General features: G+C 60.0%; 1 protein-coding gene across 1 annotated transcript; it reads left to right on the top strand.

The window, feature by feature from the left end:
- Nucleotides 1–576: 576 nt before the first annotated feature.
- LOC306648600 (vomeronasal type-2 receptor 26-like) lies at nt 577–10,357 on the top strand (the record flags this gene model as incomplete). Its single annotated transcript, XM_079118757.1, has 7 exons — nt 577–785; nt 1,916–2,207; nt 4,118–4,862; nt 4,955–5,051; nt 6,615–6,807; nt 8,241–8,364; nt 9,072–10,357. 7 exons carry the CDS (start codon nt 577–579, stop codon nt 10,355–10,357), a joined length of 2,946 nt encoding a protein of 981 aa, XP_078974883.1.
- Between the last annotated feature and the right edge of the window lie 5,056 nt (nt 10,358–15,413).

Raw genomic sequence — 15,413 nt, 5'->3', positions numbered from 1 at the left:
TCCGGAGCACCGCAGGCTGCGCCTGGCCAGCCTCAGCCGCCTGGCCTCCCTGCTGCCTGGACCTGGGCCCTGGCCTCAGAGTGGGGGCTGAGGTTCTTGGCTGGGGCCCATGGAGCCCTGCTGCTGCCTGCTGGGCCTGGCCACCTGCAGCTGGAGGACACGCCCCTCTCCAGGGTCCACACGCTCTGGGTTCAGGGCTTTGGGCCTCCTGGGTGCCTCTCCAAGCAGTGTCCTGGGGACCCAGAGCAGCTGCTCCTGGGCCTGCAGTCCCTCAGAAAGCAAGCAGGACCCAGGGGCCATTCCCAGACGGACAGAGGACGCCAGAGCCCAGCCCCTGCCGCAGGGAGCCAGGGAGCCAGGGGAGGAGAGAGAAACTTGTAATAGGCGTGGGACTTGGTGGCCACCCAGCGCAGCCCAGGGCCCCGCCTCCCCAGGGCCTGGAGGCTGCTGGTCCACATGAGCCTCAGCCCCAGGCGCCTGGTCCAGGGCAGGTCCAGGTAAAAGGCGCCGTCACTGCAGGACACAGTTCCACACGGGGGCTGCCACGGCGGCACTGGCCTCCCTGACCCTGCGGGCATGTGGCTGTGGGCCCTGCTGCCTGCCGTCCTGGGCCCTCTCCCCAGCGTCACCCTCTCTGGGCCCATCAGCTGGCGCCTGCCAGGCAAGAGCTCCCGTTTCGACCGACCGGGGGACGTGGTGGTGGGGGGCAGCTTCTCCATCTTGTGTTTCGATGAGCTCACCCTGTTCAATTTCACTGCTCCTCCCGTGGGACAGGCCTCCTCATAGTAAGTGCCCGGGTGCTGGGTGGGAGATGCTGAGGGCAAGGGGGATGTAGAGGGCATCGCCAGGGTCATCGTGCGTGTCCAGGCTGGTGGGTGGTCACCAGCCTTCCTCAGGGTCAGTCCCTGTGTGTCCTGGCTGGTGTGTGGTCCCCAGCCTTCCTCAGGGTCAGTCCATGTGTGTCCAGGCTGGTGGGTGGTCCCCTGCCTTCCTCAAACCCTCCCTGTCCAGGTTTGATCAAGCTCTGAGGCCTAGGTGCTGTGTCACTGCTCTCCTGATGGCCCCCACTGGCCAGGCAGGGGTCTCATGCACCTGCGGTATGAGACCAGGGTGGGCACCCAGCAGAGGTGACATTAACAGCTCTGGTGACACTCCTGTGCATGTGGCCCTGTGGGTCCTGTCTGCCTGTGTCCCTGTGTCCTCCCGGACTCAATCCCACCTGCCTCTGCTCTCGGGGTCCAGCGTGGTCCTCCCGGCCGTATTTAAATGGTGGGCTCAGCTTTACTAAACGTCTGCCTCGTGTCACGAGGGCGCTGTGCTGGGACCCCAGCCAGGAGCCCGTGAGCCTGGAGGATGCCCTTCAAGGCCACCCTGGCGACTGATCCAGACCCTGCCTCAGCAAAAACGCACAGGGGCTGGGGTGTGGTCAGCGGCAGAGCCCCTGGTGCCCTGCCCAGTCCCAGAAGGGGCAAAAGAAAATGCCGACTGTCTTCCCCAGTACCTGCCTCCTTCCCCATCTGACTGGAAAGGAGCCCCAGGAGGCTCCATGTCTCACATGGCCCTCAGGTTGAAGTGAGCAGCGTGAACTGTGGTGTGGGCACCCTGTGCTGCGCTGGGACAGGGGTCCTCCAGGGACGGCCGAGCTCAGAGTCCAGATCCTGCCCTTGGTGAGGTGGACATTTTAGGTGGCTTTCCTGGAGGTTTGAGACTCTTCAGTCAGCCTCGTCTCTGCCCAGCTGAGGGTTGTGGGCTTTGTCCTCCCTTCCTCCCCTGCAGGGGTTCTGGGGGTCCCCCTGTGGGCTGTCAGGTCCCTGGGCATGTGCCTGACCCTGCCCTTTGTCCAGCCTGGGAGCGGCAGGGACACAGTCCTGCTGTCTGCCCTGTGGGCAGCGTCAACATGGGCTTTTCCACTCAGCCTGTCCCTGTGGAGCTACCTGGTGGCCCAGAGCTTTGTGTTTGCCGTGGAGGAGATCAACAGGAGCGTCCACCTGCTGCCCAACCTGACCCTGGGCTTCTCCATCCGCAACTCTGGGTGTTCAGCGCACGGAGCCGTGTTTGAGATGATGAGCTTTCTCACGGGGCAAGAGGAGCCCATCCCCAACTACACCTGTGGACCCCGTCTGCCCAGGGTTGCTGTGGTCGGGGACACGCGGTCAGCCCTGTCTGTGCCCATGGCCAGGCTTCTGGGGCTCTACAATTTTCCCCAGGTGAGTCTCCCCAGAGCCTTCACGTGAGCTCACCCTCAGCAGGGCAGCAAGGGCTAGGGTGTCGGGAAGGGTACTGAGCACTGTGCTCTGTGCCTGGTTCCTTGTACCTCCCTGCTCTCTGTCCAGTACTGTCCTCCAGGTCACCTTCTTTTGAGTCAAGTGCAATGCAACTGATCAGTGAGAAAGCTGGGGTTCAGAGGAGTGGGGTTCGACCACTCACCCCACATGCAGGTGCCGGAGCTGAACCTGAGGTCAGGAATTCCCCATGTCCAGGTCCAGGACCTGGACTTGAGTCCACAAATCCCCATGCCCAGGTCCAGGAAGTGGACGTGAGTCCAGAAAATCCCCATACCCAGGTCCAGGAGCTGGACTTGAGTCCAGGAAATCCCCATGCCCAGGTCCAGGAGCTGGACTTGAGGCCAGGAAATCCCCATGCCCAGGTCCAGGAGCTGGACTTGAGGCCAGGAAATCCCGATGCCCAGGTACAGGAGCTGGACTTGAGGCCAGGAAATCCCCATGCCCAGGTCCAGGCGCTGGACTTGAGTCCAGGAAATCCCCATGCCCAGGTCCAGGAGCTGGACTTGAGGCCAGGCAATCCCAACCCCAGGAACAGGAGCTGGACTTGAGGCCAGGCAATACCCACCCAGAGCCAGGAGCTGGACTTGAGGCCAGGCAGTCCCCACCCCAGGTCTAGGAGCTGGACTTGAGGCCAGGCAGTCCCTGACTCAGCCACTGTGTCACCTCCCACCCTTCCCGAGTCACACTCTGGTAGCCCCAGCCTCCTCTTCCTCAGTGCTGACCGTGATGAAGGTGATGTGGCCACAGTTCACCCCTTGAGGTGGGCGACTCAGTGGCTCTCACCTCAGGGTGTGTGCGGGTCAGCTGAGGGTGGGAGAGCAGGGGTCTCCCTGCACAGCCCACCTGGCAGCTGCCGCTCCAGCCCCCACCCGAGGCAGGCCCTGTCCTGCCCTGTCCAGGTGGGTCCCCTTGGCCAGCGTTTCCCAGTGTGACTCAGCTGCCCAGGTCCTCACTCCCCAGGGTCCTGCAGGCTCCCTGTGGTGCAGGTCAGCCCCTCCCTCCTCTCCTTGCAGTGGGCACTGCGTCCTGTGCAGGGGCCCCCTGCTGGCCGCCCGTCGGGTCCTGGGCGTGTTAACTGTGCTCTCTGGCCGCAGTGCCCCTTGCCGTCCACGAGCAGGTGTGGGCCTGTGGGCCTCCCGTCCCCTGGTGTGGCCTTGCTCGCTGGCGGAATGCTGCCTGTGTGGTCTCTGAGGCCCTCGTGCTTCCCAGAGCCTGCTGTTTGTCCTCCCTGCTGGGCCCGTGCCCACCACCTGGAGTGGAAGCCCTCAGCTGGAGGGAGTTGCTCTGTCCTGCACTGGGCTGAGTCTCAGGCCTGCTGGGCATCGTCCCTCACCTGAGGGCGGATCCCTGGAGCCAGCATGCTGTCCTGGGCTCTGGTCCTGGACAGCCCCACTGTGGGTGCTCTTGGAGGCTGGTCCCTGGTGGGCTCCTCTCCAGGTGAGGCTCCAGGCCTGGTCCCTGGCACCCTGAGCTGGTCCATTTCTGTCCTGCCGATTGTGACGGGGCCTCCTCCCAGCAGCCCCACACCTCACCAGACCCCTCTGAGCATGGGGGGGACCCGCCCTGGCCCGTCGGGCAGACGCCACTCATGTTTCCGGGAGACGTTCACGCCCCAGCTCTGCTCCAGCTTGGGGGACCTGCTGCCCTGATGCCCAGGGAGTGCTGCTGAGGTGCAGGACTTCCATGGACAGTCGTGGGGAACCCTGCAGCGCAGAGGGGCACACTGGCCACTCCCTCTCTCTGGCTGTCCTCCTTCCACTCTTCAACCTGGGGGCCTGGCCTGAGTCCTGGTGCTGACCTTCTCTCTCCCACTGCCCGGCCCTTCCCTGCAGGTCAGTCACTCATCCACGCTGCCCATCCTCAGTGACAAGGCCCAGTTCCCGTCCTTCCTTCGGACGCTGGCCAGTGACCTCACATCGTGTTATGCGGTCACCCAGCTGGTGGTCCGGTTGGGGTGGACCTGGGTGGACATTCTGGCCCAGGATGATGACTATGGGCAGCAAGCCAGCTCACTGGCTGCCCAGGAGCTGAGGCAGGCTGGCGTCTGCATTGAGGCCCATCTCTACGTGCCTACCCAGCAGTCCCTGGAGGAGACAGAAGCCCTTGTCCAGAAGATGCACATCTGCACTGCCACAGTGGTTCTGGTCTTCCTCAACAACTCGAGTTTCCTGCTCGTCCTCCAGGGGCTGCTGGGCCTGCAGGTCTCGGGCCAGGTCTGGGTCAGCAAGGACAGTCTGTACATGACCATAGCCCTGACCCTGCCAGGTGCCTCTGAGGTCCTGCATGGATCCTTTGGCCTGATGGTTCGCGGTACCCAGGTACCTGGCTTCCCCGAGTTCTTGGATCACCTGCATCCGAGCCAGACCACAGAGGACATGTTCATAGAGAGGTTCTGGGAGATCACCTTTGGGTGCACGTGGCCCCCGAAGAATGGCTCAGTGGCAAGGGGTGTCCAGTTCTGCTCAGGGAATGAAAGTATGCGAAGCACTGAGAACTCTTCCTGGGAGGCTCGACAAATGGACATCGCGTACACCCCCGTCTACGGCATCGCCCACGCCCTCCAGGACCTGCTGGGATGTGAGCACTGGGCTGGGGCCTGTGCAGACCCTGGGCGCGTCCTGCCCTGGCAGGTGAGCAGAGGGTGGAGGGGTGCTGGTGTGCCCGTGCAGGGCTGGAGCGAGACGCACTCCTCAGCCACAGGCCTGCTGTCTGCATCCTGGCAGGAGCACGGCCGGGGACCCAGAGCCCCCCATCGCCCAACCACAGGTGAGTCACGGGGCCGTGGGGTCGCTCCATTAGCAGAGCCGGGATCCTAGCGGAATTCCAGGTGCAGGCAAACCTCCCAGTAAACCCCCAGGTAAACCTTCCAGAGCCCCCTTCCCTGTGGAATCCAAGGCCGAGTCTGCTGAATTTACCTGGCTGCCCCAGCACCACCTGTGAATTTCCAGAGACTCAGCACAAGAGAGGAGAGCGCAGGTCAATGGCCAGGGGTGTTGGGACCTCGTCCAAGAGGACTGTGCCCAAGTGCATGGGTGAGCCCTGCAGGCGGTGGTGAGCCGGGTGGGCAGCAGCCCCTGGCCTGTCTGCAGAGGATGGCGTCCTAGTGCTGATCACCAGGGGCCATCAAGGCGACCCATTCCCAGTCGTATCTCTGACCCAGCATCATCCTTGGGAGCAGGGATGCACAGCCACCGAGAGAGGAAGGAGTCTCCTGGCCTCCATGCAGAACCAAACTGTGAGTGGTCACCTCAGCCTTGCTGGCCAGCTCCTGGCCAATGAGAGCAGCCCCAGGGTCTGGAGGTGTCCTGAGTTTTGACTTCCTCACCAAGGTGTGATCCTCAGGCCTGGGCAGCAGCTCCTTCTGGTGGACACTGGACAGGAGGCAGTAGGAGGGCGTCGACCTGGTCACTGGGGTGCAGGCCAGAGGCCCCACCTGAGGTGAGCGTGGAAGTCTCAGGGCCGGCTGCTGGCTCGAGGGAAGCCAAGGTGCTGAGGCTGAGGACGGGGTGCCCTGGGCAGGTCCTCTCAGGCCGCCTGGGCCTCTGCTGTGTGCAGACACCCTCCAAAGCCCAGGACCGGTTCGGCCGAGCACTGGGTGCTGAGTGCTGAGTGTCGGGTGTGGGCAGAGAGCGAGATGAAGCCCATGTGGTCCAGGGTCTCCCATGTGCTGTAGGGGGACAGAGCAGAGCTGGGGCGTGGTGGAGGTGTGGACCAGGGAGGTCCTCTCTCTGGGGAGACCTGTGAGCTCCCAGGTAGACGGTGGGAAGCGGCTGCCAGGTAGGTGTGGGGCAGGGTGGGGTAGGTCCAGCGGGAGTGCAAGGCCCAGTGTGGGGAGAGGCAACAATGGCCAGGCAGCTGGGCCTCGCCTGCCATGGTTAAGGCCGTGGACGTGCTCCCTAGTGAGCAGGGCCCCGCGTTGAAGCCCCGCCAGGGTGGCCTGCCCAGGCGTGTGATGGAAGGCCGAGGGCTGTCCCAGCCCAGGCGGCCCTGGAGCTGGGTGTTAGCATTCGGTGGGTTCCTCCATCCAGGGCGACAGGGCTCAAGTGAGGTGTGCGGCCGCCTTGTCCTCAAGTGTGTCTGGACTCTCACACTCACCGTCCCGTCGGAAACGTCCCTCTGCTTCAACAGGAAGTTAAGCTCTGAGACGTGCGCGGGCCCTGCTCACTCTGCAGGCTCTGGTGCCCATGTGGCCAGCGGGCGGGTGGGCCCTGCGTGGAGCTGTGCCCGCTGAGCACTGGGGCAGTGGCCTTGGCCTGTACCAGGCCCAGGGACCGTCCTCGGCCAGTCTGCAGCATGGCCCTTCCTTCCCCAGCTGCTCCGGCCCCTCAGAAAGGTGCGCTTCAAGACCCCGGACGGCACCGAGGTCACGTTTGATGCCAACGGGGATTTGGTGTCCAAATTTGACATTGTGCGGGGGCAGAAGACCCCCGAGGGCTCCTTCCACTTGGTCCACATAGGCGAGATTGACCCCCGAGCCTCCTCGGGGAGCAGCATGACCGTCCACCTGCCGGAGGACCTCCAGGTGAGCCTTCGGGTACCTGGAATGGGGTCCTGGAACGCTGGAGCTGGAGGGAACCTCGGAGGCCAGGGTCCTTGTCCCCAGCACATGTGTGACGTGCCCTTGGCGCTAGGCGGCACCAGGAAGCTTCAGCCCTGTGGGTCAGCCCTGGGCCCCGTCCTTAGGGGACAGGCCTCTGCTGAGTGTGACTGGAAGGGTCAGCCAGGCCTGGGGTCCACCCCGTGATCCCAGCTGCTTAGGGGTTGAGGCAGCAGAATCCCTCAGCCCAAGCCAGCCTGGGCACGTGGGTGAGGCCCAGTCTCAAGAGGAGTGGGTGGCAGGTCAGTGGTGGAGGGCTGGCCGCGCCTGGCAGGCCTGGTTCCCACCCAGAGGAGAGAGTCATTCTCAGCTGCAGGAGTGGGTTGGCCGTGCATGACTCTGTGTGTGATTGTGAATGGGTCTGTGTGAATGTGCATGTTTCTGTGTGTGAGTGTGCAGGGAGTCTGTGTGTGTGCATGTGTCTGTGTGTGTGTGTGCATGTGTCTGTGTGTGTGAGTGTGCTTGTGTGTTTGTGTGAGTGTGCATGTGTGTTTGTGTGAGTGTGCATGTGTGTTTGTTGTGAGTGTGCATGTGTGCTTGTGTGAGTGTGCATGGCTCTGTGAGTGTGCATGTGTGTGTGAGTGTGCATGGGTTCTGTGTGTGTGTGCATGGCTCTGAGTGTGAGTGTGCATGTGTTTGTGTATGAGTGTGGATGTGTTGTGAGTGTGCATGGTTCTGTGTATGAGTGTGAATGGGTCTGTGTGTTAGTGCTCATGTGGTCTGTGTGTGTGCATGCATGGTTCTGTGTTTGTGAGTGTGAATGGGTGTGTGTGTGATTGTGTGCATGGCTCTGTGTGGGGTGTGCATGGTTCTGTGTGCGTGAGTGTGAATGCATCTCTGAGTGTGTGTGTGTGTGTGTGTGTGTGAATGTCTCTGTGTGTGAGTGTGCATGTGTCTGTGTGTGTGTGTGCGTGCATGTTTCTGTGTTTGTGTGTCTGCGATCTGTGTGTGTGTGTGCTTGGGGTCTGTGTATTAGTGTGCATGTGTCCGTGTGTGTGATTGTGCATGGGTGTGTATGTGTGTATCTGCGGTCTGTGTGTGAGTGTGCCTGGGGTCAGTGTGAGTGTGTGGTATGTGTGCTCAGATTCTCAGTGTCTGAGGGCAGGTCCTGGAACCTGGGAAGGCACACTTCACACTGTCTGGTCAACTCTGCCTCCTTTGTCCAGGTGTCCAGGTGGAGCCCTTGGCAGGTCCGCTCACTCACTGCAGGGCTGGGCCGCTCCAGTCTGGCTCTGGTGGGCAGAGACACACCTGTGTCTCGGGTGGGATGCACTGCGGTTGCTTCCGCAGGCAGGCTCAGGCCCGCTGGCCACCCGTGCCCTGCGGGTCGCTGGTGACTCCCTGCTCTTGGTCCCCAGGTGCCCAGCTCCGTGTGCAGCAGGAGTTGCGCTCCAGGGTTCAGCCAGACCCCCCGACAGGGAGCCCCCCACTGCTGTTTCGAGTGCAGCCCCTGCCCCGAGGGACACTTTGCAGAGCACACAGGTGAGGGAGGGAGGACCCTGGACCCAGGGGCCATCATGCCCTGCCGGCCTCTCAGGTGGCTAGTCCCGGGAGCTGTGGACCACACCCTTGTCTGTGCCCACAGTAGGCCAGGACCTGCCCGCCTGCTGGGCACTGTGGGCACTGATTCCTGTCCTCTCTGTCCTCCCTGGGTGTCTGTGTGCCATTCCCCTTGTCAGAGGACAGCAGGCGTGCGGCCCCTTCCCAGGGGACAACAGGCGTGCAGCCCCTTCCCAGGGGACAGCAGGCGTGCAGCCCCTTCCCAGGGGACAACAGGCGTGCAGCACGTTCCCAGGGGACAGCAGGCGTGCAGCCCCTTCCCATGGGACAGCAGGAAGTCCTCGGCCTTCCTAGGGGACAGCCGGCAGCAAGAGCAGGCCCTTCCCAGGGGACAGCAGGCAGCAGGAGCAGGCCCTCCCCCTGTCCTCCTGGTCTGCACTGTACCCGTCTCAGCACAGGCCTCTCCTGAGGTGCTGGGTTAGGTCCTGCCCCGTGGATCCTGGGGAGCTGGTGAGCCCAGGGCCCTTCCCGAGGTCAGTTCCTGCCCGGCTGGGGAGACTGTCCAGGTGATACCTGTGCCTCCTGCCCCGTCTGAGGTGGCCGCCCAGCACAGGTGACCTAGGGCCGTCCGTGGAAGGCGCTGGGTGTGAGCCGCGGGGGGCCCTGGCCCCCGGCCTGTGTTCCCACAGACGTGCAGCGCTGCCTTCCCTGCCCCGAGGAGCAGTTCCCGAGCCCGGCCAGAGACCGCTGCCTGCCCAGGACAGAGACCTTCCTGGCCTTTGAGGAGCCCCTGGGACTGACGCTGGCCACAGTGGCGGTCGGCCTGGCCGGCCTGGCAGTGCTAGTCCTCGGGCTGTTCCTGAGGCACCGGGACTCGCCCGTGGTCAGGGCCAACAACAGGGCCCTGAGCCACACGCTGCTGGCCTCCCTGGCGCTGTGCGCCCTGTGTCCCCTGCTCTTCCTGGGCCGCCCCACTGCCGTCACCTGCCTCATGCGCCAGACCACCTTCGCCGTGGTGTTCACCGTGGCCGTCTCCTGCGTCCTGGCCAAGACGCTGACCGTGGCCCTGGCCTTCAGGGTCACCAGGCCCGGGTCCAGGGCCCGGGTGTGCCTGGGCCCCCGAGCCTCCTCCTCGGTGGTCCTCGTGGCCTCCCTGACGCAGGTGGCTCTGTGCGGGGTGTGGCTGGGCACCTCCCCGCCGTTCCCAGACAGGGACGCGGACTCTGAGCCCAGGCTGGTTGTCCTGCAGTGCCAGGAGGGCTCCGGCCTGGCCTTCTCCTGCGTGCTGGGCTACCTGGGCCTCCTGGCGGGGGCCACCTTCTCTGTGGCCTTCCTGGCCAGGGGCCTGCCTGCTGCCTTCAACGAGACCAGGCTCCTGACCTTCGGCATGCTGCTCTTCTGCAGCGTCTGGCTGGCCTTCCTGCCCCTGTACCACAGTGCCCGGGGCAAGTCCACCGTGGCCGTGGAGATCTTCTCCATCCTGGCCTCCACGGCGGGGCTCCTGGGGGGCATCTTCATCCCCAAGTGCTACATCATCCTGCTGAGGCCTGAGCAGAGCACACCGGCCTGGCTGAGGCCCGGACAGGGGGTGCTGTGGGACAGGCAGGGCCCGGGGCCCCGCAGGAGGGCTTCCCACAGACCAGCACCTGTATGCCCAGGACATAGGACACCCGGACCCTGGGCAGAGGACACCCAGGTCCTGCGTGTCGGGCTCAGCACTTCTGTGAGTGCTGGAGATCAGAAGGGCCCCAAGAAGGGAGAGCTCGGCAGGGTGCCGACGGCCGTCGTGGAGGGTGGACCTGGGTCCGTGGTGGACGGTCCTGTGTGTGCTCAGTGCTCGAGGTTTCACAGTGACAAGAGCCAGAAACGGGCTGACGTGAGTGGCCGCAGCAGCAGGAGGAGCATTGTGGGAGGGGCGGGCGTCAGACCCCTGCACGCTGGTGGATGCAGGGAGGACCCGTCTGGCACTTCCTGAAAGGTGGACACGGAGCTCCCAGGGCCTGGGGTCCCACTGCTGCACAGGGCGCGGGAGATTGAGCACCTGTCCCCCACAGGGAGAGCGAGGGTCAGGGAAGCCTCAGAGCCCAGCAGTGGGAGCCAGGTCCATGTCCGTGTCCCGGGAGGGGGAGGCAGCACGAGGCTGCCCGTCCTGGAAGGTCCTGGCCCTGAGGAGGACGCGGTGGTGCCCAGCACGGCAGGACAGGCTCTGCACACTGCTGCTGAAGGGCCCAGACTCAGAAGCACAGGTGGCTGAGCCCTGGACGGAGCATGGCACGGGCGCGGGCAGGGGACAGTGCGGTCAGGGCTGCCTGGGGCAGGGAGGCTGGAGCGGGCGAGGACCCAGGGTGCAGCTCTGTTTCTGGTGACGGTGGTCAGTCCACTGTGGGTGAGGGCGCACCTCTAAGTGCTGAACCGCACTGAGCGCACACGGGTGGACGGGGCTGGGCTCTGTCTCAGGGTCGGCGTGGTGAGGACGCACGCCTAGTGCACAGTTGTGGACGGTGGTGACGTCCTGGTCTCAGCTGTCAAAGTGAGGAGGGTATGTGTGGACGAGCCAGCAGTGCAGGAGGCCATGCGGGCGTTGCTGTGGCTGTGTCTCAGTGCCCAGCCTCGTGGGCAGGGTGGAGAGGGGCCCTGGTCCAGGATGGCCAGGGTGGGCAGGTGGTGTGACGCGGGGCTGGTCTCCATCGGTCAGTGTGGCAGAGCCGCCGTGAGGACGGTGTGCAAGGTGGACGTGCAGCCCTGGCCCAGGGGTTCCTCCCGTGTGCGTTGACCGTTCTGAACCCTCCTTGAAGGACTAGCGATGCCGGAGACCACGCCTCCCGGTGCACCCAGCTAGCGTCACCTGTGCCTATGTGGGGACACCCTGGACGCAGGCAGGTCCCTCTGAGGTCCAGTGCCCCAATCTGTGGCCCCAGCCAGCAGCTCTGTGTCCCCCAGGCTGCCTTGTCGTCCTCCTGTGACCATGTGAGGCACAGGGGTGGGGAGCTCGCCCGCCAAGCTCCTGCCAGATCCGTGGGTCCTCCCAGGCCCTTTCCCTGTGCTGATTTCTCCCAGGCGATGACTTGAACAGTCCCCTGTCCCCTGCTGTGTCCCCTGTCTGGCGGGCATCAGGGAAGCCTCACGGAGGTCGAACTGAGGTGCCTCCAAGGGCACTACGTCTGCAGGTCCACGTTTCTCCTGTGGCCTGAGGAGGCCCAGGGCCACCCAGCAGGCTTTCCTTGTTGTGGTGGCGAAGTGACTTTTTATTCTGTAGAATTTTGACACTTTTGGAAATACCTGGAGCACTTTGTGACGGGCATCCCTAGTGTCCCGGGAGTGCTGGGTGACAGATGTCACGAGTGTCCTCTGTGTGGCCACATTCCAATTGTCATGAATGTGCCCTGTTCAGCTGTGGGACAGGGTCACTATTGTCCCATGAGGTCATGTGACATGGTCATGCGTGTCTCCTAGTGTCCTTTGAGAGGCGTCCTGAGTGTCCCCTGAGGTGGTGTGACAGGGTCATGAGTGTCCCCTGAGTAGGTGAGTGGAGTGCAGTGACACAGGGTGGTCCAGCAGTGACTGGGACTGGGGTCTCTGGTGGCCTCATGGTGTGGCGTGCCTGGTGCCTGGGGGTGTTCCTGAGCAAGGGCACAGGATGCCCAGCTGCGGTGGCAGTGCCCTGCATGAGGAGGCTGTGCAAGGGTCCTGGGGGCTCTGACCTTGACCTAGGCTCGCAGCTCCGGGAAGGAAGGAACTCTTAAGCTGGACAGCACAGTGTTTCCGCAGCTCGCTTCCCAGGTCCCTGCCGCCTTACAGTGACTTCAACAACGGGCTTTCCTGAGAGCTGCTCCAGCTCCTCAGGGTGCACTCTGCAACTGTGGGTTGCAAGTGGGAAACGCTGCAGGATGTGCTGGTCTCTGTAACGCTGCTGAGTAGGAAGAATCGCCGTTGCTAGTCTTGAACCTGAAATGAGCCCTGTATGAATGAAGATTGCGGGTGAGACTCTAGAGCTGCGTCTCCGTCAGAGGGCAGAGCTCCACCTGATCCCACTTAGTCTTCAAGAGCTGTGTCTCTGAGTCTTTTTTTCCCATCCCGCCTCTCCCCTTGTGGCCTGGGCATGTCGGTCATGCTGGTCGTGACAGTTGGTGGCCCGTAGGGAGCAGGACACAGGGGAACTTTCTGCAGCCAGTGGAACAGGTACACTCCCGGAGGTGCACCTATGAGCCAGAAAATCCCTCACAGGTGAGGTGGAGGGCAGTGGTCAAGGCAGGAGTGAGACGTGGGAAATGCAGGTCCTCAGAAAGGGTCATGGCGGGTCTGTGCTGAGGGCTCTGCTGAGGAAGAGCGGCAGTGTGTCAGAGAGCACGGTGTCAGGATGTGTGCACTGTACGACTCAAACTGACTTTTTCTGAGCTAAAAGCACACTCTGACCTGATGGTGATGTTAGGATTGAGGGTTTAAGTTTTTTTTTTTTTTTTTTTTTTTTTTTTTAAGAAAACTCCTGTTTTTTGAAATTCTATACATATTAATTTATTTTCTGATCAGTATTATTTTATCTAAGTATAATAGTTATGTAATAGTTATTACCCTGTTTGTTCAGAAGCCAGGTTCTCCAGGGTTTGCTCTTGAATACATAAAAAAATTCCTTTAATCAGTCCTAAGGAGGACAGAGACGTGGTCATGTAGGGAATGAGTCTGATACCCATGGAGGACAGATAGCCGGCTACCTGAAACCTTTGATGTGAGTGTCCATCTTGGCTGCTGGGTTTCATAGCTGGTGTCTCCAGTTGGACAGGCCTGTCCCATGATTATGTCATAATATCAGAGTCTGCTGGGCTCTATTTTAATTTCTAATAGGTTAAATTGAATAGAGGCTTAATATTCATCACTCACACGGCCTTCTACCTGGGGCTCCACATACAATAGTCACAAGGTCTGCTTCCTGTCTTTTTGGCGTGTGTGCACACCTGTGTACTGTGTTGTTGGATGTATGTGTTATTATGTGGTCTCACAATTGGCATTTAGAGAAATGAGCATGCAACAATTAAAATTTGAATAAAGAGATGGATCCAAACACCATAATTGAAGCAATCAATCAAATGGAACATATGCTTAAAATTCCAACTGACAAATCGTTTTCTAGGTGTTCAGACAATAAAGTGTGATTTCTACTAAACGTCCATAATGTGTCGTCATTTCCATTGCTTCTAAGACATGTCTTGCAGTGAAAGACATGGTTCACACTGCTAACTACATTTGTCTGACATTTCCATTTCACAGTTACAATGGGTAAATTGTGGTGGGCTGACAGATTTGGCTCCATGGAAATGTTTAGGCCAGGCCATGTGGGCAATGACTCAACAGGCTCCGTGTTACGTAGGAAATCCTTCTCCATGGAAACCCCCCACCTGTGTATCCATCTGCAGTTGCTCAGCATGACTTTCTGGCAGTACAAAATGTCGAAATGGCCATTCTCATGTAATGAAAACTTGTTGTCTGCTGCATTCCTAGTTTCCTAAGCAATGCACCATGTCAACCGTGCTGCCAACAGCGAGTGTCGAGATGTCTTCACCATTCTTTAGTTTGTACCTGAGTGAGGTCCTTCAACCCACTGCACGCTCTGCTGACGAGTTCAGATCCCATGATGGTTGTTTGTAATGTTGAATCACAGCAACAGACACTTTGGATCAATGTGGTTTTGGTATAAGAACCCAGCAACCCTGTGGTCATGGCTGTTCTCCCGATAGCCATTTTGGGGGCATCTTGTGAGACAGCCAGCCGGCCGGCTTAATGAAGACTCTCAAAGTTGGACTTCTCAGTGGTGATCGGTCTGTTCTTACGTTGACCCCATGACATTTGGAGGCCTGAGTGAGATCCTGGCTGCCTGGTGGGCATCCACTGCCCACCCCTGACCTGGGAACTCCTGCGGAGGGAGAGGCCACAGCGGTGCTCCTAGGGGAAGGCCTGAGAGACGTTCCTCAGCTCCAGGCTGCATGGTGTGTGGGTTCCCAACCAGGACTGAGCTAAATTCTCCCAGAGTCTCCTGTTTCTGCACCCCAGGGACGGGTAAGTCTGTTTCTGGTGGATCCGCACCTGGGGACTCTGAGGAAGGCTGGACGTAGCCTTACTTCCCGAGTCCGGGACTGCCCAGGCCCTCAGGGCAGGAATCAGGAGTGGCCACTTGTCGTTGTCTTTGGTGTCTTACCTGTTCTATGTTTGTCCTTTTCTCTCTCTTTTTTTTTCTTTTTTTGTATGTGGTGATTTTAAAATTTGTTTATTGACACATAAGAACTGTACACATTGAAGGGATTCATGTTATATTTCCACACATACATACGGAGTGCATTGTTGCTTCCATCCACTCTTCTACCATCTTCCCTCACACCCTTCCCAGTCCCTAATAAGCACTTTATGAGGTAGTTCCATATTCCAGGTAACTTTTTTTAAAATTTCCATAGTTGAAAGAGAATGTACCAAATTGCAGCTATTTTCAGAACAGCTGGCAAAAGTAAGCAGTCTGTATATGAAAGTGAATATTTATGGAAGGTTTATGACATTGAAGGTAAAAGGATCATTAAACAGAGAAGACTGTGGACCTATGAGATGCTCAATAATGTATGATTCTGTCAATTTTTAAGTGAACCTGATAGCCAAGCAGCAGTGGGCCATGCCTGTGATCCCAACTCTTCAGGAGGCTGAGGGGGGAGAATTTCAAGTTCTAGAAGAGCAGAAAAATTTAGGAACGCCCTTTCTCAAGGAGAAAAGAAAAATAATGCGTATCTGGTACAAGGATGTAAAAAATCCTCTTACATTTAGGGCGATCGTTAAAGGGTCACAGGTATGCACTGGTCCTTCATTGGGGTTTTGCTGCTGGTGTTAACGGTTTGAGCACACACGGATGATTCTGTCTTTTCAAAGGTTATTAGTTGTACTGTGTCTCAGGAACTGTCACTTGACTTTTATTTCCTTTTTCCTTCTGCAGTTCTGGGAATGGAAGACACTTGTACTAAAGCTACATCTCCTAGGTGTTTATCCTTTGGAGACAGGGT

Source organism: Sciurus vulgaris (assembly GCF_902686455.1).
Source record: "Sciurus vulgaris genome assembly, chromosome: 17".
NCBI classification, from domain to species: domain Eukaryota; kingdom Metazoa; phylum Chordata; class Mammalia; order Rodentia; family Sciuridae; genus Sciurus; species Sciurus vulgaris.
This window is presented reverse-complemented; position numbering and strand designations above follow the sequence as displayed.